The sequence below is a fragment of the Etheostoma cragini genome, chromosome 1 (genome assembly GCF_013103735.1).
Source record: "Etheostoma cragini isolate CJK2018 chromosome 1, CSU_Ecrag_1.0, whole genome shotgun sequence".
NCBI lineage: Eukaryota > Metazoa > Chordata > Actinopteri > Perciformes > Percidae > Etheostoma > Etheostoma cragini.
The window spans coordinates 12,432,128-12,458,275 of NC_048407.1; the positions used below are offsets into that span (position 1 = coordinate 12,432,128).

General features: G+C 40.3%; 1 protein-coding gene across 1 annotated transcript; it reads left to right on the forward strand.

The window, feature by feature from the left end:
- The first annotated feature begins 1,865 nt into the window (after positions 1 to 1,865).
- On the forward strand, positions 1,866 to 25,751 carry tnfaip8l3 (tumor necrosis factor, alpha-induced protein 8-like 3). Its single transcript, XM_034877028.1, has 2 exons — positions 1,866 to 2,236; positions 24,624 to 25,751. The coding sequence occupies exons 1-2, from the start codon at positions 2,191 to 2,193 to the stop codon at positions 25,184 to 25,186; spliced, it is 609 nt and encodes a 202-aa protein (XP_034732919.1). The 5' UTR covers positions 1,866 to 2,190; the 3' UTR covers positions 25,187 to 25,751.
- The last annotated feature ends 397 nt before the right edge of the window (positions 25,752 to 26,148 follow it).

The following is a 26,148-nucleotide window of genomic DNA, read 5'->3' on the forward strand; positions in this document are numbered from 1 at the left end:
ATTTTTCCAGAATGCCTTTATTTGTTTATTGTTCTCAGCTGTGGGAGAGAGTTTTTTGGGATTATAGAGTCATCACATTATTTGAAACACAGTGCCTTGCTGCTTTAATCTGTTATGTCTTCTACGAAAAACTTCTTGGTGCGTGGTTGTTGATTATGTAAAATTATGAGTCAACAAATAATCTGTTTTTTTTTTTATTCTGATGCCAAACCCTGACACTGATTGCAAATCTAAGGCAGCTGTGCTGGAAATAAATACTAAGAGACACTTTTGTTTTTGTTAATTTGGAGTTGTGATTCTGGCCACCCTGTTAATGTACTGTAAATCCAACTCCTGAGGTAAATATATGACTATTTGCGCCTCCATGTTCACTAGCTAATCCCGAACTTTATATGTGTGCCGCTTGGTGCATGAAGTTAGCATGAATTAGGTTTATCAGAGCTTTTTTCTTTAAAAACACCTGCCATGCCCCGAACAAAAGTTGATGAGAGCGGTGAGAATGAGCCAAAAGAGTAAAATCACGGTCCATAAAACCAAAATAATGGGCTGAAAGACATTAAAATGCTCTGTAGAGCTGAGAGGAACTGCCATAGTTATATTGTGCTTCTCTGCGGGTTTAGTGCAGAATCAAAGACTAGACCGGTTTTGCCGGCTTGTTGTGAATATTTTAAATTGGAAAGAAGAAATGTTAAGTTTGCATTATTGTTCACTTTTGTATCCCTTGTGTTGTCTTATCCATCCACCATGATGCAACTTTTTGTTTTTCTGGCTCAAAATGTAAAACTCATACCAACCTTTTGGTCATCTTTTTTTCAAAGTTTCTGTTATCTTTTTTACTTGTAAAAAGCTTTTACCAATGTTTTTGTCATTTTTTCTTTATTCTGTGTTTTTTTTGACACGGTTTTCAACATTCAATTACCAATTTTTCTTTACATGCTGTAAAATGTAATCAAACACCCAAATTCAATGAAAATAATGAGGTGATCAGTCAACTTCTGAAGAGCGTTGCATGTCCATACATCCATGTAATTTTCTTTTTAAATTTGGTTGAATGAATCCCACATTTTTTATACTTTTTGAAAAATGGGTCAGATTAGACCCCGATGACAACAGGAGGGTTAAATACCATATATACAGTATACTGTATATACAGTATACTGTATCTGTACTGTAAGTTTCAAGATTGATCTCTGACAACGTTCCATTCTTAAGACTTAAATCTGTCTTGTACAATCATCCAAGTTATATATTTGTTGAAAGGTAATGCATTTCGAGGCAGCAAGTGTTCTAACATCTCTCTCACAAATAAATTCACTAGTAAGCAAGTAACGCATGTATACACATATAGTAGCCTGTGCTTTGGACGGAAGTGATCAGTTATGGAAAGGACTAATACAAAACAAAAAGTACTTTCCTGTCACGTTTAAATGTTAGATCTGTCTAATGGTTATGATACAAAGTAAAAAAAATGTAACCTGGCCTGACTTCATGTGAACCACAGATAGTAAGTGACTGATTTTATAACAGCCAGTAACAAGGGGTCATGGGATTTTTACTGCTGGAGATGAATTTCAAGTTGCCATGAATGAGTCTCTCCCATTGCTTTGCTGACACACAGGCAGCCCTCTTACCCAGGGACAGAGAGGGAGGGAGAGAGGAAGAGAGAGAGAAAGAGACGGCACTTACAGCATACAGAAAGAGCTAGAGAAAGAGTTTGAGTGGGGCAGGCATGAAGAGGCTGAGTGTGACAGCACGGAATGAGAGGAGGAGGAGGTGGAGGAGGAGGGACCAAGAGGCAGGGACAAGGGAGGGAGAAACCGAGAGGGGGGCGGACCAAGAGTGAGCAAGGGGAGGGAGCATCAGACACAGGGAAAGTAGATGAGAGGGAGAAGGAAAGAGGGAAGCTGAGGGAGTCAGGAGAAGAGAGGAGAGCAAAAGGAAAAGAGAGCAACTAAAAAAGAGGACAGCTCAGCAAATCAGTCCAGAAGCATTCCTCTCGCAGCTGCACTGATCAAGACTGGGAGGGGAAGTTTAGCACTCCAAGAAAAGAAAAGAAAAACACAAGAAACTGCATTTGTAGTTTTATTTTCTCTGGGTGAAGAACTCCGAAGACTTCCTTTAGAAGAAAGAGAACAAGGAGAAAGAGGAATCAGAGAGCTTCTGCAGCCTCCGGTTGTCCTGCAGGGGAAGATGGATTCAGACTCTGGAGAGCAGAGTGACGGAGACCTGTCTCCAGGTAAGCCTGAAGACCATTACTGCAACTACAACCCTGACATGTTGTGGTAAATAGACCTCTACATTGTGGTGTATTCGTTTATCGAGAGGGTCAGTGGATTCTTTCTGCCTGTTTTCCAGCATGTGTTTTATCTGGCACTGGACTCTCAACACAGACACATTTTGTTAGTGGGGCTGTAGCTTTATCGACTCTGTACCTATTTATTTTACAATAAAGGCATCCTTACACTGATCAGCAGTTTGCCTACACATCTGAAAACTTTTTTGAAAACCTACTCCCAAATCAAGAGTCACACACTTTTTAACTTTTAAGAGTCACTTTGTCCAGGATCTGTAGCATTGAGATGTATCAAAGGCAAGCTGCCTTTGAGCTCTGATGCTGGTGACTGAAATAGCGTCGTTGAGTGTGCGAATGAACGCCGGCTCAGTCGCCACCAGGAACAGGCAAGCTCCAACACGTGTAGCCAGTTTGTTCATCAACACATCCAGCTACTGTGGGAGCACGGCCTCCCCCACCTCTTCCTCTTCTCCGCGGTGCATTACACACTCAGGGAGAATTGTTTTTGTTTTATGGTGACAGAGTAAGGGAAAGAAGACTTGCCGCGAGATAACAGTTGGACTCAAACCCTAAACACACATACACACACAAACACCCCTCGAAGTGTAATGTCTCTCATTGGCTATTTCCCATCGTTCCAAGCGAGTGGGCGATTTATTGAACTGTGATCCTGCAGAGAATTCAAGCCAGGAGATGAATCTGGACTTGGAGATAAGTTTGAGTTCAACGATCATGAATCAAATCTCCAAGAGGTTTTTAAAACACAACGCAGCATACTGGAATGGTCAAATAGTCTTCGCTTTGCTACATAACTCTCTGTAGAGACCTAGACTGATGCCTTTAATGACTTTGTCCTGTACTAGAGAGATGTGGGTTCGCCTGAAAGGATTTTCCATCAGACACCTGTGTGGACTGTCCCTGGGTGATTTTACCAGAGCTGTTATAGGTGTTAAATAATGGACATCATTTTTTAGGGCATGTTGTTGCCACTGTTAGTGACAGTGTAATAATGATGCTGTGGCTGTTTGCCTCTTCATTTGACGGCGTGGAACTGTGTATGTTAATAATGCTCTGCTGAACTCTGGCCATCTGTCTATCCATCTGGCTCTGTGTCTGTCTGTCTGTCTGTCTGTATGTTGGTCCATTTGCAAAGAGAGAGAGGAACCTTAATAGGAGAGCCGGAAAGTTTTAGGAACATCATCAGTAGGGGATGATAATGCACATCTGTATCATCCGCCAACAGTATATCATGACTTTGCGTAAACATACACGCCCATTTTCTTAAGCAAAGTGGCATGTTATCTGTATGCATTTTGAGCTATCCATGTGTATGTCTACGCTGTATACAGATCCTCGTGTATGGAAACGCAATATACAGTGACCGTAAACATACACACCACGTGTCGTGTTATCGACAATTGTGTTTAGGAAACTTGACACACAGGTTGGGTTGGATTTAGGAAAAGAATAATCGGTTGAGTTTAGGAAACAACAATGCGGTTGGCTTTAGTGAAAGAAGAAAGCGGCGGTTGAATTTAAGAACCAGGACACACAGGACACAATCCCTGGTCACCTGAGTGAAAGTCCCACCTAGGTGTAACTGTAAAGTACCCATTCACTACCCTGACCAACCTCACCATGCAGATGTTCACCCGTTCATACTTTTCACTACGGTGTGAAGTCACACACAATCGCAGGGTAATGCAAGTCAATGAAGGCCAAACGGTGTTGATATACACGCTAAAAAGCAAGTATGCTTCTTGATAACACTCCAATGATGGCATACCAATTGCTGTGTCATACATACGCTGTTTTGTGAGATTAGTCTGCATCTGCGGATTTTCCACAGACTGTTCACTGTTAAAACCTGAATCAGTACTTTTACTCGAGACAGAGGCTTTATCTTGGGAATTGATGAACACGTTTTCCAGAGATTGAGGCAGAAGTAAAGCATGTGCACGTTTTCCTTTTTCTAAAAAAAATGCTTTGATCTGCTAAAGCTTCCAGCAATGTAACGTGACATAATGTTTGTAATGTAAGAGGATTTAATTCTTGTGTCTTTTGGACGTGTCCGCTATGTTACACACGTTAAAAAAGGAAGTGTCATGTGAAAACAAAAGCAGAATGACAATTTTCCCAGTCGAGACAAAGAGAGAAGCTGACTCATACTCAAAATGTATTGTGTCTGTCAGTTAAACAGAACACGGGTATGGCTGACTTTATGAGGTCAAATGTCCCGATGAAACCCGAGACAAGTTTATTTTGAAAACAGGCATATTTGGAAATAATTGCTGTACACAAACTGACCCTTATTCCTGGAAGTGGAGGAGGGATGTGCAATTTATCTGTGCTTTTAATCTGTATTCTGGTACAAAACTTTAGTGTAAATATTGAGGTATGTAGTTGCAGGTGGCCTTCTCTGCCCTTGAGCTGTCAGTGGTCCTATGCTCAATCAGATTTATCCTCCAATACTGTCTATATCAGCAATTAGTGATGTTTTGTTGATACCTAGATAAAACTTGTGTTTGGCAGTACGTCAAAATAGTTCTGTTAAAATTGTTTCTTCCTCTTCCTGGTTTTGGTCATGTGAATGTAGATTGTTTTGCAATATGCAAAAAAGGTCCTTGAACTTGGATAATAACTAACACCAAAAGTCAAATCAATTCTATTTTAAGTATAGGGTCAATATCGGGTCCTTGCTGCTGATGTGTTTGCTGGAAGCTTTCCTACTTTCCTTTTTTTGATCTATGTTATTCAATTATCTCACACCAATAGTTTCAGGAGAGATTTGTGTATCATAGTTTTTTATGACATGTTATCATGTGAGAGGCAGGATGGACTATAAAGTGAGACAGTGAGTCAATAGAGAGAGTGCAATAGTTTATTTTCTTCATTATGTTTTTCTAGCTTTGCTCCACAGTAGTCTACCTTATGTTTTGTTAAAGCACAAAGATCAGGGCACCCAGATAGCTCAGTTGGTAGAGCGGGCGCCCATACATGGAGGTTTACTTGTCGACACAGCGGGCCCAGGCTAAACTCCAAGCTGCATCCCTTTGCTGCATTTCATTCCCCCTTATCACTCCCCTTCCATGTCTTCAGCTGTCCTGTCATAAACAAAGGCTGAATATGCCCATACAAATAAAAAACATAAAAAAGCATAAAGATCAGCTACAAAACACATAGCTCAACTGTAACTGTTCTGAAAGAAATTCCCTTTAGGCCTTCCGCAAAAAATACACTTACACATAAAGACTCACATTTCCTCCCATAATCCTCCAGTCAGCGAGTCATGCAATGAGCATGCTACTGACCATCCCAATACCCACAAACTGATTCCTCCAGCAGTCCGGTCCTTCCTTCCTGTGGTGGAGTGGATATGACCACACCTTATTATGAGTCAGGTCTGGATGTCAACACACCTGTTCTGCTGGAGGGGCTGTTGTCCACACAATAGTCGCACAGCATAGAACATATTGTACATTGCATTTCACTCAACAATGATACCTGTGCTTTCTGGTTTAAATTATTTGTTAGTTGTTACATTTGTCTGACATGTTGGTAAAAATAACCCCACAGTCTACTTTTGGCTGATTCATCATGGTGAATGCGACTCACTATAACACCATAATCCAATTTGCCATCCCCAGAGCTATTTCTAGCCATTTGTGTTTATTTTGAATTTTCTATGGATAACAGACTTGTTGAAAAGAGAAGCTGTTGTAATCACAGCTGTGGGATGCATAAGGGCATGAGGGCTGCTGCTGTGGTTCTATTATAAACAAAAAAGATGAAGATGTTTGATGACCAGGTAATATTCAGTATTCACACATTGGCATACTGACAAATGTGACAACTCTATTGCCGTTGTTAATTGCCACTAATTCATGCTTCCATAAACACTTGAAAGATCCGTGTTGCAATAGAGCACCCAGTATCAGCCTCATTACTGCCATGTTGGCAGACTGGCCACATGCTTTACACATGAGAGACAGGCCGAGTGGGCCAGCCCTGCATACACTTTAACACACACACATACACACACACACACACACACACACACACACACAGACACACACACACACACACACACACACTAAAATAGCCTGCACTCTTCTTGCTCATTTCCTTGGTCTCCCAACACATGCGTCCGTGATTTTTTTATCTCCGCCTTTAATCTGGCCCACAGATGGAGAGTGCTTACTGCACCCCAGCCCTCTGCACACACACACACACACACACGCGTACACACACAAGCCACACACACACGCGACACCATGAGCTGGTTCTGGAAAATTGTAACATGAACTGAGAAAAAAAGAAAACAGGAGTAAAGTCGTAAGTGGAAAACGCGACTCAGGAGAATTTCCTTTTTCCTCTAGCTGCAGTGAAGGACAAACCCTAAAACTTTAAGGCCCCAGACCGGTGTGTGTGTGTGTGTGTGTGTGTGTGTCTGAGCATTTTCCTTAATAAGCACATGCATGCGTTGACAAAATAATACTGTGGCATTTCATAGTGTCTGTGGGACATTTGGAGAGAGAGCTGTTTCCCCACGGCTTGGCCATTACTGAAACATGAAATTAGACCGCAGGGCATTTTGACAAGGCCTCATAGAGACACACTCAGGAGGAGGAGATGGCTGTGGTTTAACTGGAGGGCTAATCGGAGCAAACCAAACGGTTACTAGTGGCGCCTGGTGTGAGAGGCGAGCTATTCGAGGGAGAGCAGTGTGTATGAAGGAAAGGCTGAGATGGCATCAGTGGAGCACTGAGCCTGCACAGGTATCTGAGGACACTGAACATAGCAGCTGTGAAACAGGAGCTTGCAGTTTTTTTATTTTTTTATTTGTGTATAAATTCAAAATCTTTGATAAAAGTTGTTGAGGAAAAGTTGTTTATTTTAGGTACAGTTCCTGCTTCAACTTACTGTAAAATGTTTTGTTCAGTGGAAGCCACAGCAGTGTGGGTTCGTCTTTCCTACCGTCTCCTATTATAAACTCACCATGCAGATTTTATCATATTAATAAACGTTTCCTCTCCCACTTTAGGCAAAAAATAGGCAACAGAAAACGAGGCGGAGTGGGAGGCAATTACGCAAAGAGCGTTTCACACTTAACTCTGGCACAACTGAACTAACTCTGCTAATCATAGCATTATAAGATGATGGTAGTTAAAAGTAAAATACCCATGTACTGTATATTCAGCACGGTATAGCACAACAGTTAGTATAGCAGTAGGTCACATTAAACTGGGTTTAGTGTACATTTAAAACAGTTTGCCTCTAGGAGGGTAGAAGGCAGTGGAACAGACAGAAGTCATGGGCAATAATTCAAACAGAGAGAAATTAAAGGTCCGCACTCTTTTTGAATTAACATGTGGAAGGGTTTGGCTCTGGATGGTAGTGGAGAGGGTTAAGTTAAAAGAAGGAATGTAGTCTCTAAAAGTCAGAAACAAATGTGTGTCTGTGTGTGTGTGTGTGTGTGTGTGTGTGTGTGTGTGTGTGTGTGTGTGTGTGTGTGTGGGTATTGTGTGTGTGTGTGTGTGTGTGTGTGTGTGTGTGTGTGTGTGTGTGTGTGTGTGTGTGTGTGTGTGTGTGTGTGTGTGTGAGAAACCACAGTTATTTCCTGGTCGTTAGTTAGTGGTGGGTTGGCAGCCAGGAGAGCAGCAGCACTTTGGCTTCACACTAAAGCGTGTCATGCCAGTGAGGGCCTTGAAGGCCAAAGCTTAAAGTATATCCACTTTTATCACTTCAGTCAAAGCAAGAGCAACCTTTTAATTGAGGCAGCATAGACAGCTGAAAGCCCGCCCCTTCTCCTGGCTAACCTTAGCTCCCCTATTATTTATAACTCCATGTAATTTTCCCATTTAGCGTTTATTTCATCTGCCTTCTTGAAAAGAAATCTGTAACATCTTCTGTTGCACTGCCTAGTAGGATTCTTGCACCTCATAATTTAAAAATAAAACAACCTTTGATGCTTGCCTGGGGGAAACTGTGTTTGTCTCACTCATGGGAGCTGCAGCTGTTAATGCTAAATGCTATATTAATATACAACTAAAGTTCTAAAGTCACTGTTAAATGTTATCATCTAATCTAAGATGACATTGTATCATTTGTTGGTATGCAAAAAAACCTAAGTTGCTTAGTTTTAGTGTATGTACGTGATTGTAACTTCTTCCTTTATACGTAGTACTCATTACTGTAATGTTCCCTTCAAATGTCATTTTATCGACATTTGAAATCTTTGCTGCCTACAAAAAATTTAGACAATCCACACCCCTCTCCTTCCTATCATTATAGCCATATTTGAACTAGTTGCAGCAACTTGATTTGTCCAGTGACTTCCCTGATTATGTTAAGACGAAACAAAATTAATTATTGAATTATTAAATTAACAACAGCACTACAATGTTTTTTTTAAATAATTGCCATGTTTTTTGAGAAATTGATTGAACTGCGTGAAACACTTTAAAATACTAATGACTTAAGATGTGGATTATGAATTCTTTTGTAATTTGCACCATTGACAGTGTACAATTTTAATGTACTTATACTGAGTATTTTCATTTAAAGCTACCACTCCACCACAGTTCAGAAGGAAATATTGTATAATCACTCCACTACATTTATCGGACTGCTTTAGTTACTTTTCAGATTCAAATTGTATTCAGAATGCTGAAATAGCTGCAATATTAATAGCAATGTTATAGTAATAAAAGTTGGATAATTTAGTATATTATACACACTACAATGACAGGGGCCACTTTAATCCCTAAGTACTTTTACTTTTGATACTTTAGGTACTTCTTTTCTAATGCATTTCTACTTTTACTTTAAGGGGCTGTATTCTACATTCAGAATATTAATGTAGTCGCAAACAAATATTTGCTATGTAAATATAAAATGGAGTAAGGGCGTCTAGTGAATGAAAACACACACTTTCTGTGTGTGTTGCAACCCGAGCTCCTATGTTCTTTTTTGATAGCCGGTCCAGTCATCATTGTTAGTGCATTAGGCTGTAAAAAATTCCACGCATTGGGAAGCGGTCTGTAACAGCTGTATGAAGGCAATCCCAATCTGCTATCTTTTTTCAGCATTTTGAGCACAGCAAATGTTGATCACATTAACCCTAACCCCATAAACACCTATTCTATCACTGGTCATTACAAATGTCCCTGTGGCCCCTGTGAGTATTTAATTAGCCATTGCCATGCTGTCAAAGCAACATGAGGACTGTAGTTGGGGACTGCTAACAATTTTTTTTTTTATTGTTAAACTGGCAGGATCTTCAAGTATTACCTTGCAGTACAGTACACAGCCATTTAACATAGATTATTGACAGAAGACCCACTAAGTTATGGATGCTAGTGGAGTGGAGGGGAGCTGGGGCAGGGGGAGGGGGTTCAGCTCTACACAAGGCCAATGACAGACTGGGCCTCTAGTTATTTGAAGCTTCCCAGCGCCTCACTTTTACGTAAACTCGGTCATAGTGGGTGAGCTAGTAAACAAACCAGGAGGCCAAAGTTATGCGGAAAGCTGGCAAGGTCTGGATGAGTGTGCATGTGTGCATTTGTGTGTGCTTGTGCATGCGTGTGTGTGTGCGTGCATGCATGTGTGTTTATCTCTTTGTAAACGATGCTACGGCATGCTGGGACTTGGCTGAAGTCTCTGAGAGGAGCGACTCACCCAGTCCCGGAAAACACTTAACTTCCTTGCCCCTTAAGCTCGGCTCAATGTGGATCTGATGAGAAATGGACAGAGAAAAGAAACAGCTAGACAAAAAGAAGACGAGAGCTTCATGAATACAAGAAAAATCCTAAATCTGGTTTTACATACAGCTGCACATGATGCCACAGGAAATGATGGTGACAAGATGTGTTTGATGTTGTGTGGGTCTGTGTCTGACGTAAATGCACTTTGACAGTAGACAATCAAAATATGGCCACATGGACACATCTCTTCCTTTAACACCCCCACTTCCTCCATCCTTCTTTCTATCACTCCTCCACGCTGACTTTAAAGGAAATGACACATTTTCAGGCTTTCAGAAGGGCTGTGATTGCATAACGTATATTTTTATTTTCTTCTCCATGTGCTAATTCAGAGCATTTTTGAAGCAAACATATTCTCTTTCTTTTCATTCATTCTACTTTCTCCTGCTTACTTCTAAGCTGAACTGACTGAACGGTGGAAATGAAAATGTAGCCTACATGTTGCTAGCTCTGGCCAACCCTCCCTCTTCTTATGCATGATGCACTTCTCCTTACTCTGAAGAAGAAAAGAAGAAGAAGAAGAAGAAGAAGAAGAAGAAGAAGAAAAGCCCCAATATTTTATCATCCTCTGTTTTTATTAGGCCTCTGTCTCACAGCCAATCATTATGGTTCACACACAAACACACACACCCAGACATTTGTGCCCAGCTTTTTATAAATAGTGTTCTATGAATTAAATCCTTTTTGAGGTGGTTATCTACAGTCTTACAGTTGAATTAACCGGCAATCACGTAAAAGCATGTTTGTGCTGTGTCACATTTCGACCGTGAAGTTTGGTTGTAGTTTCCGTTTTTTTCTTTGTTTGCAGTCACAGTGGTTATGCGGCCACTTTCTCTTCCAGACAAATGGCTGATGTAGCTGACAAAAATGTAAAAAAGCATAATTTCAGTTGAGCCAAGACTGTTTCAGAGACTTACATAACACATAGAGCTGTAAATGCAAAACCCGGCTGTTCTGTATTTTGGAACATTATTGTGTTGTACAAATTATTAGTGGACATTTATGTATCCATGTAGAAATGCTCAGTATTTTTGTCCTCAACCAACGCCCACCTGACAGCTGACTATCGGGGCAGAGTAGTTTTCCAGAGAAGCTCCCAGTGGGGAGGCAGAGAGGGGACACAGTCTCCAGCCACTCCTCAAGCCCGGTCAGAGGCATGGATGTGGACAGTGCAGGCAGTACAGTCGCATTGGGGCACGTGGGGTGGGCGGGCCATACAGAGAGTCATGGTTTTCTTTTCTTTTTTGATAAATAAGGCGGTAGAAATCTGATAAACTTTAAAAACTATTCAAATAACTTAATAATAATGTCAAGCCTCTATTTGATCATGTGAGGAGACAATATACGGTAGCTTGTTTAGGCGCAAATTCTGTCAAAATGGATAAGCTGAGCATATCTGGACCCAAGTGAGCAGTCATGCCTTTCAAACAGTAAAGCAGCATTAACCAGCATGCACTGGGACTCTTCATGACAACATCATGCCATTGTGCCCTGCTTACTAGCTATTTGTGGCCTGACTCTTTACTTGCTAAACAATGGCAGACTTCAGTGATCCACAGCTGGTAAATACATTAGATCTACAGCAAAAAAGAGCTCAAAGGACAAGTCTCACAGGGCCCTGCAGTCCAGTCTGTGCTCTAACAGGATGTGCTGGATACCACCTTGCATCCTCTGTAGAATAGAGCAAAGCCAATGCTAGAGTCAAAGGTGGTGACATGAGATTGCTGTCATCTTTCTCTGCATCTCGCCCTTTTCTCTGCCGATTTTTGTGACAGGCGATCAAGCCAGCAACGCATTCATCAATCAGACATCTATTGCCACTGCCTCATTTTGGTGGATCACCTCTACAGGGACATGGCCATCACAACTGAGAGACAGAGATAGGCAGAAAAAGAGATGAGGGATGGAGCATTAGCGTTAAGTAGGCAATCTGTTCCTGTGTCCCTCCTGACTCCAAAAGGCTCCTAAGTGCTTTTCCCTAAACTGTTAGTCACAGTAGAGACACTTAGACCAATCCCTGGATAACACACACTTGTAGGTTCAAACATTTCCTCCTTCTGTTTATCAGACCTCTTCATTACAGCTACGTTGACCTACATCAATTTGCTTTTATGGAAACACACTCTAACAGTAACAGGTTTGTGATTTTCTTCCATTAGACGTTTGCCAGTAATGCAGTCAAATCATGTTTGGCTGCACATTGCCATGTATTCATACCAATACACGGAGAACATCCTAAAGTGTACCATCTTCATTTAGACGGCTTGTTATGCCTTTCTTTTAACTATTTCTTTCAATTAAATCCCTTTTTCTTTTTACGTAAGCCAAGACACTCACAGACCCAATGGGCAAGAATGTGTTTGAGAAAAGGTTTATTGAGGGTTTTATAAATAGAGCCTGGCCGATAATAGATAATTAATATATCGGCCAACATCGTTGTGAAAGCTTTTTAAAAGCAATATTTATTTTGTAGCATGAACAATTTTGTTAAAATCCAATTGTTTTGTTTATTAAAGAACTGTCAGATTTGCACTGAATGGGATGTTTAACAGATGAAATGCATATGTAGGATGTGGATGCAGCTTCTTATATGTCTCACCTCCTCCATTTGGAAAAATGGAAACTAGGTTCAAGCAGAGGCAGGTACCACCTGCCCAAGCTATTATCAGCACAAAAAAATCCTAACATTCATTTGTCATGTGTTTTACACAAAGTAAGCAGTGTGCCTTTTAAAAGGCTTGGGGATCTGTGAGGAGGGTAAATCCGTATGTTCTGCTATTACACTTTCTCTCAGTGAAGCACGAGTTAGCTGTACATTCCAGTTTCAGCCGGAGGCAATAAATTGTCTGCAAAAGTCAATAAACTTTAAACCTTGTGACCCCACTTCATATGAATGAGAGTCATTAAGGCATTAAAAAGGAGTTATTTATTAACCCTAAAGATTTGACTGCCCCTTTACATTCTGAGCAGCTGTCAGTGGCACGGCTAATGACCTATTTCAGCACCAGAGTGCCCTTTAAAAACTGTCTGAGAGATTTTTTACGTGACATGAATAATGCACATCACTGCACTACACAGTGCTGTGTCTCACTCTCTTTCTCTCAGTAGAAACATGTTTCTTTGTTTCTCTGTCTTTATCATCTTTTACTTTCATCCAGATAACAGCAATTGGAAAAGAATAACATTTAAGTGAACTCCTTAATGTCCTTAATAAGACAGAACAACTCCTTTAGCTCTCTCCTTAAGTCTGATTTGTAGTAGTACTACAAGTGGTGTACATTAGAACAATTTTGATGTACTTGAACTTGCAGATTTCCATTTTAAGCTACTTTATTCTTCTACTCCACTACAAGGAAATATTGTGCTTTTCACCACGTTACATTTATCTGACGTTAACTACTTTTAAAATTTTACGCGGAAAAAATGACTTTTAAAAAAAACGATATACTATTAAGGGTTTAGTTACATGTATCACTGCAGTACTAATCATTCTTAGACACTGGAGAAGCCAAGTAATAATCTTATTGCAAGACTCAATGATCGTAGGGAGGAAGTCCACCAGGTCTGGTCTTATTTCCTGCATTTCATTCAATTTGAACTGACTGGTGCCCCATAATCAATGTAATTATCATCCTAATTCAATCTAAGCCAACACCCTCCCCCTGCCCCATCTTGTTATTATTATTAATATTATTATTATTATTATCATTATTATTGTCATTATCATTTAGGTCTGTGTGTTTGTTGTTGTTGTTTTTCTGTCTTTCTGGCCCAGATTGCTGTATAGTGTGTGTCAAGTGCTGCTACATGTTGTTAAATGTGGTGTGTGTCTCACATGGAAAAACAATACAAACTTTAATTATGAGTTACAAATGTTAACTTTTTTAAAGTATGGGTACTTTCATTGTTTTGACTTAAAGTAAAAATTGTTTCCCATACTTTTAGACTTTCAAAGTAAAATGTTTAACTTTAACTTTTACTTGTAACAGAGTATATTTTGTGTGAGATTGTTTCTTTCACTTAAGTGAAACACCGAGATACTTCTTCCAACATGGCTGGCCATGCTATGGCACCAGCTGGCTAACACACCATCTCTTGCTTCCCCACTCCAGTCTATTGGCCCCTCCGGCTTGTTTAACACTAACCCCGCAGACTATTAAAAACCTCTTTGCAGTTGCTGAATGACCTGCTCCATTGTTTTCCTCAATGCTGCTAGAGAAAGTCTGCAGTGTCTCCTCACTGGAAACCAAAAGCATACGAAAAGGTCAAGCCAAAAGAAGAGGAAGTCAAGCTGTCAACCTTGTTTACGTCTCTTACCTTTCTTATCCCTGACATTTTCTTGGTATTGGATACATTGTTACAGTAATCTTGTGTTTGTACATTGTGAAATGGCAGCACTGATTTATTACTGAGGCTTTTCCTGCACTTTGCGCCACAGCATGACCTCACAAGCTGTCAGACTTTAAGGTTTTTATATGAAATATGAACTCATGCAACTACAGCAGAAGTTCCATAAACATAAGCCAAAAGGGGATTACTGTAGAAGTGTTGTTTCTCTTATAAAACAAAACATTTTAAAAAGAAAAATGTCTGGAAAAACATTGCTGTTTTAGTATTTTGAAGGTGCAAAGAATGCAGCCATTCAAAAAACATTCAAAAACACTCCTAACCTCTCTTACCTTTGTGCATCTTTGAGTCCGGTTGTGTCTTAGCAACATTTCATGTTTGTAATGTTAATAGGAAGGAGAGTCTGTGCTGAGCAATCAACAATATGACCAGTTTACATTTTTCTGTTTGGTTTTCTCTCTATTTATCAAATGTCTCACATTCATCCTGTGCCACAGTAATATGCAAACCTAATAGAAAAATGGTTGTGTATGAACACCTGTGTTTGTTGTGTGAGCGCATGCGGGATTGTGTGGTGAACAAGCACAGTGTCGATCTGGGAAAAAAAAATATCCCATGCACCTGTGCAGAGAGTGTGACCTGGTTGTGTCTAATACTAAACATGAGCTTGTTGTCATTAGCAACCCCAAACAGCTGTGTGTGTGTGTGTGTGTGTGTGTGTGTGTGTGTGTGTGTGTGTGTGTGTGTGTGTGCGTGTGTGTGTGTGATTCAGATACCTGATACTTTTAGGTTTTTGTGCCCTGCAGAAGCTTTGATTGATTCAGAGCTAAAATATTATGAGAAGTAAAAGACAAGCTCAGGGTAGAAAATAATTTGGACAAAAAGGAAATTACATAATATTTTATTTCAAGGTTATTTTGGTTTTGTATTTCCATTACTTTTAATCTTTAGACACCATAGTTTCCTATTCACTGTTGTGGTTTTGGTGTTTTGTTTAATCTTGGTAGACTGTTTTTCTGTCTTGCATTTGGGTCTGTTTCGTGTTTTAATTTGACGGTCTGGTTTTCTGTCTTGCCTTGTCTTGCTTTACTTCCTTTTTCCTGTTCTTATGATTTCCACCTGTATCCCAGCCTTTGTTACATGCGTCTTGCTACCTTGTTACTCTTTGTATTTAGTCTCTGTGTTCCAATAGTCTCTGTGTCCTGTGTCAGAGCAGTGTTTGAAGTGTCTTGGTGTCGTCTACCCTGTGGGTCTCGGTGTCTTGGTGATGTTTTGGCTGTTCCAGTTTTGCATTCTTCCTGTTCATATTTTTCATATATTGCCTGTTGTTCCAGGACACCTTTTGTTTGTCAGATTTCCTTATACTCGTGTCTGCTGTCTTGCACTTGGGTCCTACATTCCCTGAAGCTCCATGACATTCATTTAATCATTCATTTTAAATGTTCTATAAATACTAAATACTATATTGTACAACATATGTACTGTATATATGTCATTTTTCATATGTATATATTAACAGTATGTATATGTATATATATATATATATATATATATATGTGCGTGTGTGTGTGTGTGTGTGTGTGTGTGTTTTGCATATGCTTGCCTTTCATCTTAGTTAGTTGTAGTTGTCAGTTGATAATGCCTTAACTGGTTAGTGGCTGCAGATCGTTTAAAGTAAAGGCAGGGTTGGTTTTAAAGCGGTATCTCCTCCCCTTGCCCTCGGGACTCTGATCACACAAAGAGAGCTGCGTCGCTGCTCCAGAGCAAAGCAGACCAGGCCAGGGACCGCAAACTCACCAGCAAACAAACACCTGATATTATTATAACAAATGCTTCATACAAACACGACTACTGTTAGCAATGTGGCAATGACGCGCATTGAGCCCAGGCTTGTACAGTGGAGGGGTGGAGTACGTGCAGCGGGGCCAGGAAGAATTTCATTGGTCTGTTCAAAGGCAGTTATTGGTAAAGCAGCTACAGATGACGGATATTTTTCACTCCTTTTTCAGAGCCCATCGGTGTATATTAGAAGTAGTTACCAACTCTGCCTTTAATAACTTAGTTGATCTCTATTTAGTGGTCAATATCTTTGATCATCATCACAGTAAATATACAACGGATGATGATGACTGAGTATTCTACTTATTTAAAAAAATTCTGCTGTCAAGACATGAAACACAACAGATAAAAACAAACACTAAAAGACACACACACAGATTCACACACATTCAGTTGCTTCAGTCAGGCGCGTGATTTTGGCAGCGTTCCAGCTGATAAGCCAAGTGCCTCCAGCGTTGACTCTGTAAAGGCCAGTCGGCCCTCATCAGTGTTAGCTGCTGGTCCTGGTGGTTCACACCTCTGGTTACTCTGGAAAGACCCCAACACAATCCTCACGACGCTGTCCCACAGCCCAGCTGCCCAACATGCTGCATAAAATCTCCAGACTAGCAAGTCTTTTTTATTTCATGTTCATCTTTCGACTGTTGAGTTTTATTGCTTTCACTTCTAAAGAATGCTACATTTCAGAGACTTAAAGGCAAGGCAAGGCAGCTTTATTTTGACACCACATTTCAGCAATTCAAAGTACACAAAACATTGAAGAGCACTTAAAAACGAATAAAAAACAAAAAATAGATGAAATACGAGAATAGAAGTTACAGTGCAGTATAAGAAATGAAACATTAAAGAGCAGTTAAAAACACTTAAAAATTTAAAAACAGATAAAATACAAGATTTTAGGCTGCTAGCATGGGACAATGTATAAGCCGTTGCGCTATACACGTATCCACCCACAATCCTTGCCGTTCCCAGTGGCCGGGCCCACTGGTCTTACTTTTTAATTCTTTTAATATGCTTGTATAGATGTCATACAGTTTCAACAAAATTTAACAATTATTTACAAAAAAAAGGTCTTCAGCAAACTGCGTTTTTGTAACAAAACTGGTAGCAAGGATATTGCACCAAGAATTCACTTTTTTGGTCTGGGGTCAATGTGACGCCAGTTTGTTTTTGTACAGTTTTGAAAATTCAGCAACACAATAATTTTTCATCCATCTTTTAGTTCAAGCAGTGGTCAACACAGTGATTGGCTGCAACCACAATGGTTAGCCGGAGGTGTCAAGAAAGAAGAACAACCCTTCTACTTCCCTGGTCGTACCTGGAAGTGTTTTTCAGAATGGCTGGATGCAGAAACAACCCCTTTTAAATGCGCTGCAAGCTCTGTGCACCTGAGTACTACAAGCTAATTGTTTCCAAAACTCTAATTTAAAAAAGAATATTGAGGTCATTTTTTTCCCTTACTTTAGCGTTTTAGAAACAAGTACTTATACAATTTTACTTGAGTAAAAAGCTTGAGTTGATTTCCACTTCTACAGAAGTCCTTTTAAACCTTAGTATCTATACTTACTACTAAGCAATGAATTTGAATACTTTTCACCTCTGAGGTCAGCGCAGCTCACATCTAATTTAACAAATGTGTATGTGAATACCCCATTACCAGACACCACGCCAGAAAGCAAATATTTACCAAAATATCAGACCTTTAAGGGGGAGGATTAGTTTTCTAGAAGAAGCCCTGTTTTGTGATAGCTACTTTGTTTTGCTATTTGCTATCAGTGGTCACTTTATTGCTATAAGTGCCTCTGACTGAATTGAAAAATAAATCAGCCTAGATGGATATTTTTTGCAGGGTACCATCTTTAGCCGGGCAGGTTTGGCTTGTCTCCATGTTCCACACTGTATGTATGTTCTGATGCAGTGCAGCAGAAACTGTTGACTCAGTGCTGTGAAAACATCAGGCGGAACAAAGAGACACTGTCTAGTCAACAGCCCCGGCCAGAGAGCACCAAGCACCTTACTAATCCTGATGTTAAAAGTAAACTTCACCATTTCCCAAACACTCTTATGTAACCACATTGATGGACCCCTATTCCTGCTCCTGGTTTGTTTTCAGTAACATATTTCCTCATGCTGCATCACACAAAATACTCAACACTCAAGTGTGAAACCTTCACACTTGAGAACAAGTGAGAATATAATAAGCAGGCAGGAGAGAAGGTGTGAGAGCATGAGAGAGATAAGTAACAGGTTAGACAGTTTTCTGACCATCTCTCTGCTGACAGCTTGGACTCTCTCTTCTCTAACTCTTTCTGACATTCTGGCTAATGCATGTCACTCACATACGCCTTTGGGCGACAGGCTGTACGGGTGTGTGAGAGAGCCCAGACTCCATGGGCTCTCTTATAATGATCTACCCTCACTAACTGTAAAATCTTCAGCTCCCCCCGAACACACACACACACACACACACACACTCACACACACACACATACACATACACACACACACACAAAATTCAGTTATGCTAACATTCTTTGCCACTCTGGCATGTGCAAACAGACTTGAGACAGGGTTGAAGGCAAGTTAGTGGATAGCCACCTGCTGGTCTTCAGAAACAGGCTCCAGGCTGGATGATGGCGGGTGGCAAAACAATAATTAGTCTCCTTTTAGCTCTGCACTTAAAACAGAAAAGATCAGATCACTTCCTTTCATGCATCACTCTTTTAAGTTACAAGTTTAACTGATCTCTGCATTGAGAATCACATATCTTGGTTATTTAATTGCACAGAAGAGAAGAGACTGGTCACACATGCTTTTAGGATTCAAATCCAGAAATTGTGTACGACGATTGTGCTTTATGGGGGCAAGCTGTCACCTTTATCAATGTGCCAGCGTTTCAGAAATTTATCCAGTTGGGTTTCTGAATATCAGAGGCTCACTGGAACAAAGAGCTGCTTCAGAGAAACAGGAAATAACAGTGACAAAGAGAGCCTGTTGATGAGAGGCACAGATCTGCCTAATGAGAACCACAGTTATATGTTCTGGTGTTGCTATTCAAAAATCAAGGAAACTCCCATATTGGTGTAATGTTTATTTGCATGCTATCTATTCGTCACCTCAGGCCATATAGTTTATATTTGGTATCTTTAAGAACAGTCTATGAACAGCAACATGTAGAGATGGGGATACACAAAGTCATTTTCCCAGACTGATGTTGACTGTAGGGTCTATAAGACTGTTCTTGGTTGTTTGTGTTCACAGTGTATTATAGATCCTTCATATATGCAAAATGCGTCCTTCCACACAAAAATGGGAACAGAAGAGTAATGTGTAAACTGTCCACTAATTGACGTTTTTTGTTTCTGTACATGGATTTTTTTGGTACCTTTCTTAGATCAGCAACCCCTTGCAACTTAAAAGTTTTGATTCAGTGATGGTGAGCATTCTCATCAACCTTGTTTCTATCTGTGTGCAGGGTGCTGCTTTTAGGGGGAAATCTTTGATAAAACCACTTTTAGCTACCTGCCCAGCATCAAAAGGCAGACTGGCAACTAGCATGAACCATGGTGGAGCATTTAACAGCCAAAGAGCCATTAATTGGAAGTTGTTAGAGAAACAGATTTAGAAGAAAAGAATAGTGGACTTCCATTTGTTAGGTCACCAAAAACACAGCTCCAATTGAATGGTTGTGTGTCTTCAATGTGTGAATTGGCAATTGTAAGCTAATTATGTTGGTGATAACAATAACTTTACATAATGGGAACATGTCAATGTCACGTTTTAAGCTTGTTGTGCTGCCCCCCAAAACATCAACTACAAATCTGGAAAAGCAGAAATAATTGCAAAATTAGGGGTTCATTTAGTTGTAATACTTTTCTACTTTTCCCCTGATGACAAATGCTTTAATAAAACTTTCTTTTACTGACACCTTTATACTCCTCCACTCTACCTTTATCTAACGTACAATAGGTTTCACCCCCACTCATGTGAAGTTGCACAAAGGAACTGAACTTCAGATCCTATGTATTGGGAAATGACTGCAGACAAAGGCATTTGCGGTGGTAGTTGTAAATGTCATAGCAGGCTAATTATAAGTGCATAAAATGTCATTTAGCTTCAGACCAGCACATCAAATGTCAATTATGTACATTCACATGAAATTCCACAAATAGGATTTCTCCCAAGTGCTGTGCTTCATTCCATCCCTTATGTATGTGTGTGTTTAAATAATATATATAGACACACACACACACACACACACACACACACACACACACACACACAAACACACATTCAGATGATGCAATGATGGTGTGAATGGTCACATAGCTGTCTGTTTTGATAAACATTATAATCAAAACAAAGCAGGTGTCTTTGAATTTGGGCTCATCTGCTCTTAGCTTACTGGGGAACAACATCCCCATGGCCCCATCCTCTCTATTTCTCTCTCTCTCTCTCTTTCTCTCTCTCTCTCTCTCTCTGGACATACATGTGGCGGAGGAGTTTGAGACTGACAGTATGCCTAGGGAACAGGAGCAAAAAAGTGAGGCATCATTCCTGGGCTTTAATCATAATAAGAGTTATCTGGTGTGTAATTTGTAGCTGGTTGGCACGTAAACACAACCCCTTTCCGTCCACCCACTCTTCACATTTACACAGACACATGTTAAGCTGCTGGAATTGCTGTATGATATTACAGGCAGCCTTTGATGTTCTCCTCTATGATAAATTGCAGTGGTACAGTGGGACACTGCATAAAACCGTGATCAGTCTGAAGAGAGACACTGTGTGCAAAAAGGTTCTTATCTGTGTACAGCTGTTTGATGTTATCCAGAGCAGCTAATCATTCATCCAATACTCAGCCAACCACACCACAGACAGCTCCAGGATGACCACCGCCCTGTGTTGAATGGGGCTGCACTGCTTTTTCTCTACTCAACTGTTACTTGTCAGACTGTGTTCTGCGTTTAGTTACTTTTGTATCTTTATTCAAAATCAAAGCACGATTTTGTTTTTTGTAAAACAAACTTTTAGTCAGCAGCAGTTCTGTATATCCAAATTTGGAATGGATTGGAGGATGAACCTTTGTCCATGCCAAAAAAACGGAATCATCCAAGCTGCTTGCATGCTGTGCCAGTGTTGTGTCTTCATATTTGCTGAGATAACATTAAGTACTGCTAAATACCTATGTCAACAACAGCAAGTTGTGTCTCAACCACAAGAAAAAGTCTTCCTCTAAATAACTAAGAAAACAGCACCTAAGATCCGACTTTTTATGAGCACACAGAGTTCTTTATGCTAGGGCAAAGTAATGCCAATGAAAGCTGGAAAAAAAATATTAAAATGGGTCAAGAGAGCCTTGACGCTAGAGCCTGTTCGTCCAAATGGAAGTTAGCTTTTCATGTAAACATACTGAAATTTAAGGGCGGTTGTACTATAATAATAACATGTACCAAGATTAACTGTAAAAGTGCTTCTTTCTTTTTCCAATGTTCAGTCTACCGTATTTGTTTAAAAAAAAACGTAGTTTATTCATTTATTATCGGTTAAAGGACAGTGCTCTCAGTGTAACATGTGTGATCTTGTGTTTTGTTATGTAAAGGCCACAATTCCCAGTTAGTTGGTTCTTGTAATAGACAAAAATGCAGCCACTGAACTTTTCTTGAACACGTATCTTCAACAATGATGATATAGAAACATGTCATTATCACACAAACATACAGCTTGACAGTTGACAGGCTAACTTATAGTAAGGTGACCAGATTTCTCAGACAAAATCCGGGGACATTTTCAGCTAAGAAGCGTATTTACCTCCAAAACAAGTAATGTTTTTACTTTTGTAAAACTTAAAACGGGGACACAAGACCAAGAGCTGTTCTCATTAGGGGCTGAAGCCCCCCCGCCCCCCCCAAGGTCTGATCCTAGAACCACCCCTGTTGCTACTTCCTACTCCACTCCACTACACCTCAGAAGGGAATGTTTGAAGATAGAAAGTCCTAATATTTCAAGATAAAAAATCCTAATACTTCAAGAAAAAAAGTCCTAATATTTCAAGATAAAAAATCCTAATACTTCAAGATAAAAAGTCCTAATATTTTAAGATAAAAAATCCTAATACTTCAAGATAAAAAGTCCTAATATTTCAAGATAGAAAGTCCTAATATTTCAAGATAGAAAGTCTAAATATTTCAAAATAGAAAGTCCTAATAGTCCTAATATTTTAAGATAGAAAGTCCTAATATTTCAAGATAGAAAGTTCTTATAGTCCTAATATTTCAAGATAGAAAGTCCCAATATTTCAAGATAGAAAGTCTTAATATTTCAAGATAGAAAGTCTCAATATTTCATAATGTTGTAATGTACTGAACTACTGACAGCTTTTGCTTTATTGCTCAAGGTTTGTTTCTGCAACTGCTCATTGAGAATCAGATACAATAAAACTATTGAGGACATATTTCCTTTGACGTTGATGCAGTATTAAACGAGATTGCTGCAGTCGGCAGCAGAGAAACAAGCTGCAGCGTGAGTTAATAGGACAATTGTCCAGCTTGTATTTACGTTCTTAAAAGTGCTCGTTTTGCTATATACTGACAGACTCAGATTAATATTCTAAGGGTCTGACAACATTATGGAAAGAATTTTTAAGGAGGTCGACCTTTCGGTTAAAGATTAAGATCCTTTTTAAAACATAAAAGTCCGCCAAATTGCGTTCGCTAAACCCACCAGACTCCACGTAAATAATCAGTGATTTTAGCATCGTAACACACAGCTTCTAAAACATCTCTGAGCACCGCTGACTCTGGCGGTCTGGAGCCTGCATGTGAAGGGTGTGCGACTATATCGGCAACGTTTTGTCAGTATTTTCTTTCTTTCATTCCAATTTCGGGTCTGTCAGTCCCAGGGAAAACCGGGGACATTTCCGGTGACAGATCCTGCCGGGGACAGGTTGCCAAAATCGTGAACCTTCCCCGGAAACCGGAGACGTTTGGTCACCCTAACTTATAGCCTCCATGCCACCAAATCTTTGTCCACGTCTGAACACCTCTAATATATACAGTATGCAAGTCCCAAGTTCAAGTTTAAGTTTATTAGCCATATCACATATTGACATGAAATGCACAGACATTAACATAAACAACACATGTTGCACTTTAAAGTGCTGTGGACCAGTCCATAAAGTGCTTAGTGCAGGCAGTACAAGCGAGAGCTCAAAGTGCAACGGCAAATGGGAATGTCCCTAGTGCAGAGGGTCATTCCATGGTGCAGAGATGACAGTCCACAAGTACATAATACCGCAGGGAAAAATGTTAAAACGTTAACCCGTGTTTAAATGTTGTACAGCTTGGAGGTAGGTGCTATCTCTGGAGCGTGATGTTCTGCTGGTGATCCTTCTATACCTCTACCCTCTGCTTTCCAAGACGGCTCGGTAAAAATTAGTCACGTCTTTCTGGCTTACCCCAATGTCCTCAGCTAACGGAGGAAATAGAGCCTTTGATGGGCTTTGCTTCCAAGAAGACTAATGTTCAGGTCCCATGATAGAAAGTGGTGTATGGTGGTGCCTAAGAAGTGGAAGGAGGGGACTCTCTCAACAGCCTGGCCATTGATGGAGAGGGGAAGGTGCTGGGCCGCCTTCTTTCTAAAGTCAATTATCAACTCTTTGATTTTAGATGTATTGAGGATTAAGTTATTGTTCTCACACCACTTCATCATGTACTACTTCACCCCAGTAAACAGATTAGACACCATCAGAGATAAGACCTACTACAGTGGTGTCGTCTGCAAATTTCAACAGTTTAACTAATGTTGAGTGGGATGTACAGTTGTTGGAATAAAACACATTGAGATAATGATACAAGTATGAACATGGCAGCTGTTTTCAGCAATAACAACAACAACAACACTAACATACAACAACAAAAGAGTAATGACTAGCTTGTGAACATAGTGAAGCATTTAGCAACTAAAGAGCCAGATATATTTTGCCCATGAGTTGGCGGAAACCAAAACAGAGCTTGAAGCCGATTGAATATTGGATTTACATTCATCAGGTGGACGGACTCCAAACTAATGCTAAGGATGTTCCATCTCTGATGGACGTGTGAATAGGCAACTGTCTGCTAACAAATTTGTCAAATCAACTTCATGAGGTGATCACAAGTCTTGTGCTTGTAGCTTGTTCTTCTGCCCCCAAGTGGCCAAAACAATCTATTTACACTGCTTTGAAGAATCAGCGCATGACAAGCTACCTCAGCACGATCATTATTTTACAGTTTTGTTCTGTCCCATATTCCTTTAAAAAGGTGATGTTGGAGTGAAGACTTGTGACATTTAGGACTAACCCCAAACAACCTGTCTTTCTCTTTTCTGTCTGCCCTCAGGACAGGAGAGCTTTAACTCTCGCTCCTTGGCCCTGCAGGCCCAGAAGAAGATCCTGAGCAAGATGGCGACCATGGTAGTGGCCAACATGCTGACAGATGACACCAGCAGCGAGATCTTGGACGAGCTCTACAAGACAAGCCGGGAGTTCATCAAGAGCAAGAAGGAGGCCCACAAGATCATCAAGGACGTCATCAAGATTGCCCTGAAGATCGGCATCTTGTACCGCAACCACCAGTTCAGCCCCGACGAGCTGGACACAGTGGAGCGCTTTAAGAAAAAGATGAACCAGGCAGCCATGACGGCGGTGTCGTTCTACGAGGTGGAGTACACCTTTGACAGGAATATTCTGTCAGAGCTTCTGCTGGAGTGCAGGGACCTGCTTCACGCCCTGGTCGAGCAGCACCTGACGGCGCGCTCACATGCACGCATCGATCACGTTTTCAACCATTTTGCCCACGGAGAGTTCCTGGCGGAGCTGTACGGGGACAGAGAGGAGTACAGACTCTCCCTGAGGAAGATCTGCAATGGCATCAACAAACTGTTGGATGAAGGAACACTTTAACCGCACAGAAATGAACTCTTTCTCCTCTTGCTCCTTCACTTGCTGATTTCTCCTGCCTCCTTCTCTTTCCTTTTGACTTGCTCAACCCTGACTGCTTACATCCTTTTTCCTCTTTCTGCTCTAGTCTTCCTGTTTCTTCTTCGTCCATTACCATGAAGTTCGCTGTAACATCCTGCTGCTGTGGTTCAGTGAGGGAATTTTTTTTTATTTTCACTCAGTGGATCATGCCTGCACACTGGGACAGCCTGTCATGTTGTACGTATTATAGCGTTCCAAGTCATCCCCTTTGTGTGCAAACGTGTACTCTACCAACGGCCAAAAAACATACATTAGGTATAGTCGGATGTGGAAGATAATCAGTAGCAGGGATCAGTCTCTCTCTTGTGTGTGTGCGTGTGTGTGAGTGTTTGTGTGTATGTGTTTGTATGTGATTCGTTTGAAATGTGTGTTTGTACATAAGACCAACTATGACATGGTGTGTGTATTACAGTATGTATCTGTGTCATTCTTCTCTACAATGGTGTAAACATACTTGTCTTTTATTAAAGATTTCTTGTAAACATTATTTTGCCGTTCTTTTAACAACAATGTCCATGTGAACTGTGAAAACAGTTTTAGAAAAGGTGGGTTTGTTCCTTCCAGAATTGATTTTCTTAAACAACATGTGAAGGAAAGCAAATGATTCGCCTGCCAACCAGCTACTTTTAGAATAATGCTTTGAATTTATTCAAACTAAAACGGATATTTTTTAAAAGCCTCCATAAAAGAAAATGCATGAGTGGATCAGATCTGGAAAATAAGCCACAAATGGCGCATGAACTTTCCTGTCCATTTGAACCACATGCCTGTCAGGCATAAATTTGCTAACACTGATTTTGAAATGAGCAGGAAAATCAGTGATTTGTCATTTCTGGTTCATTAGATGCCCTCTGGTCTACTAGGCTCTCTCGTCCAGGAAAATG

What these genes read in the sequence shown, in the direction of transcription:
- tnfaip8l3 (XM_034877028.1), top strand. Translation starts at nt 2,191, where the DNA reads ATGGATTCAGACTCTGGAGAGCAGAGTGACGGAGACCTGTCTCCAG. An exon ending in TGACGGAGACCTGTCTCCAG is followed by an intron (nt 2,237 to 24,623) that starts GTAAGCCTGAAG and finishes GTCTGCCCTCAG; the next exon opens with GACAGGAGAGCTTTAACTCT.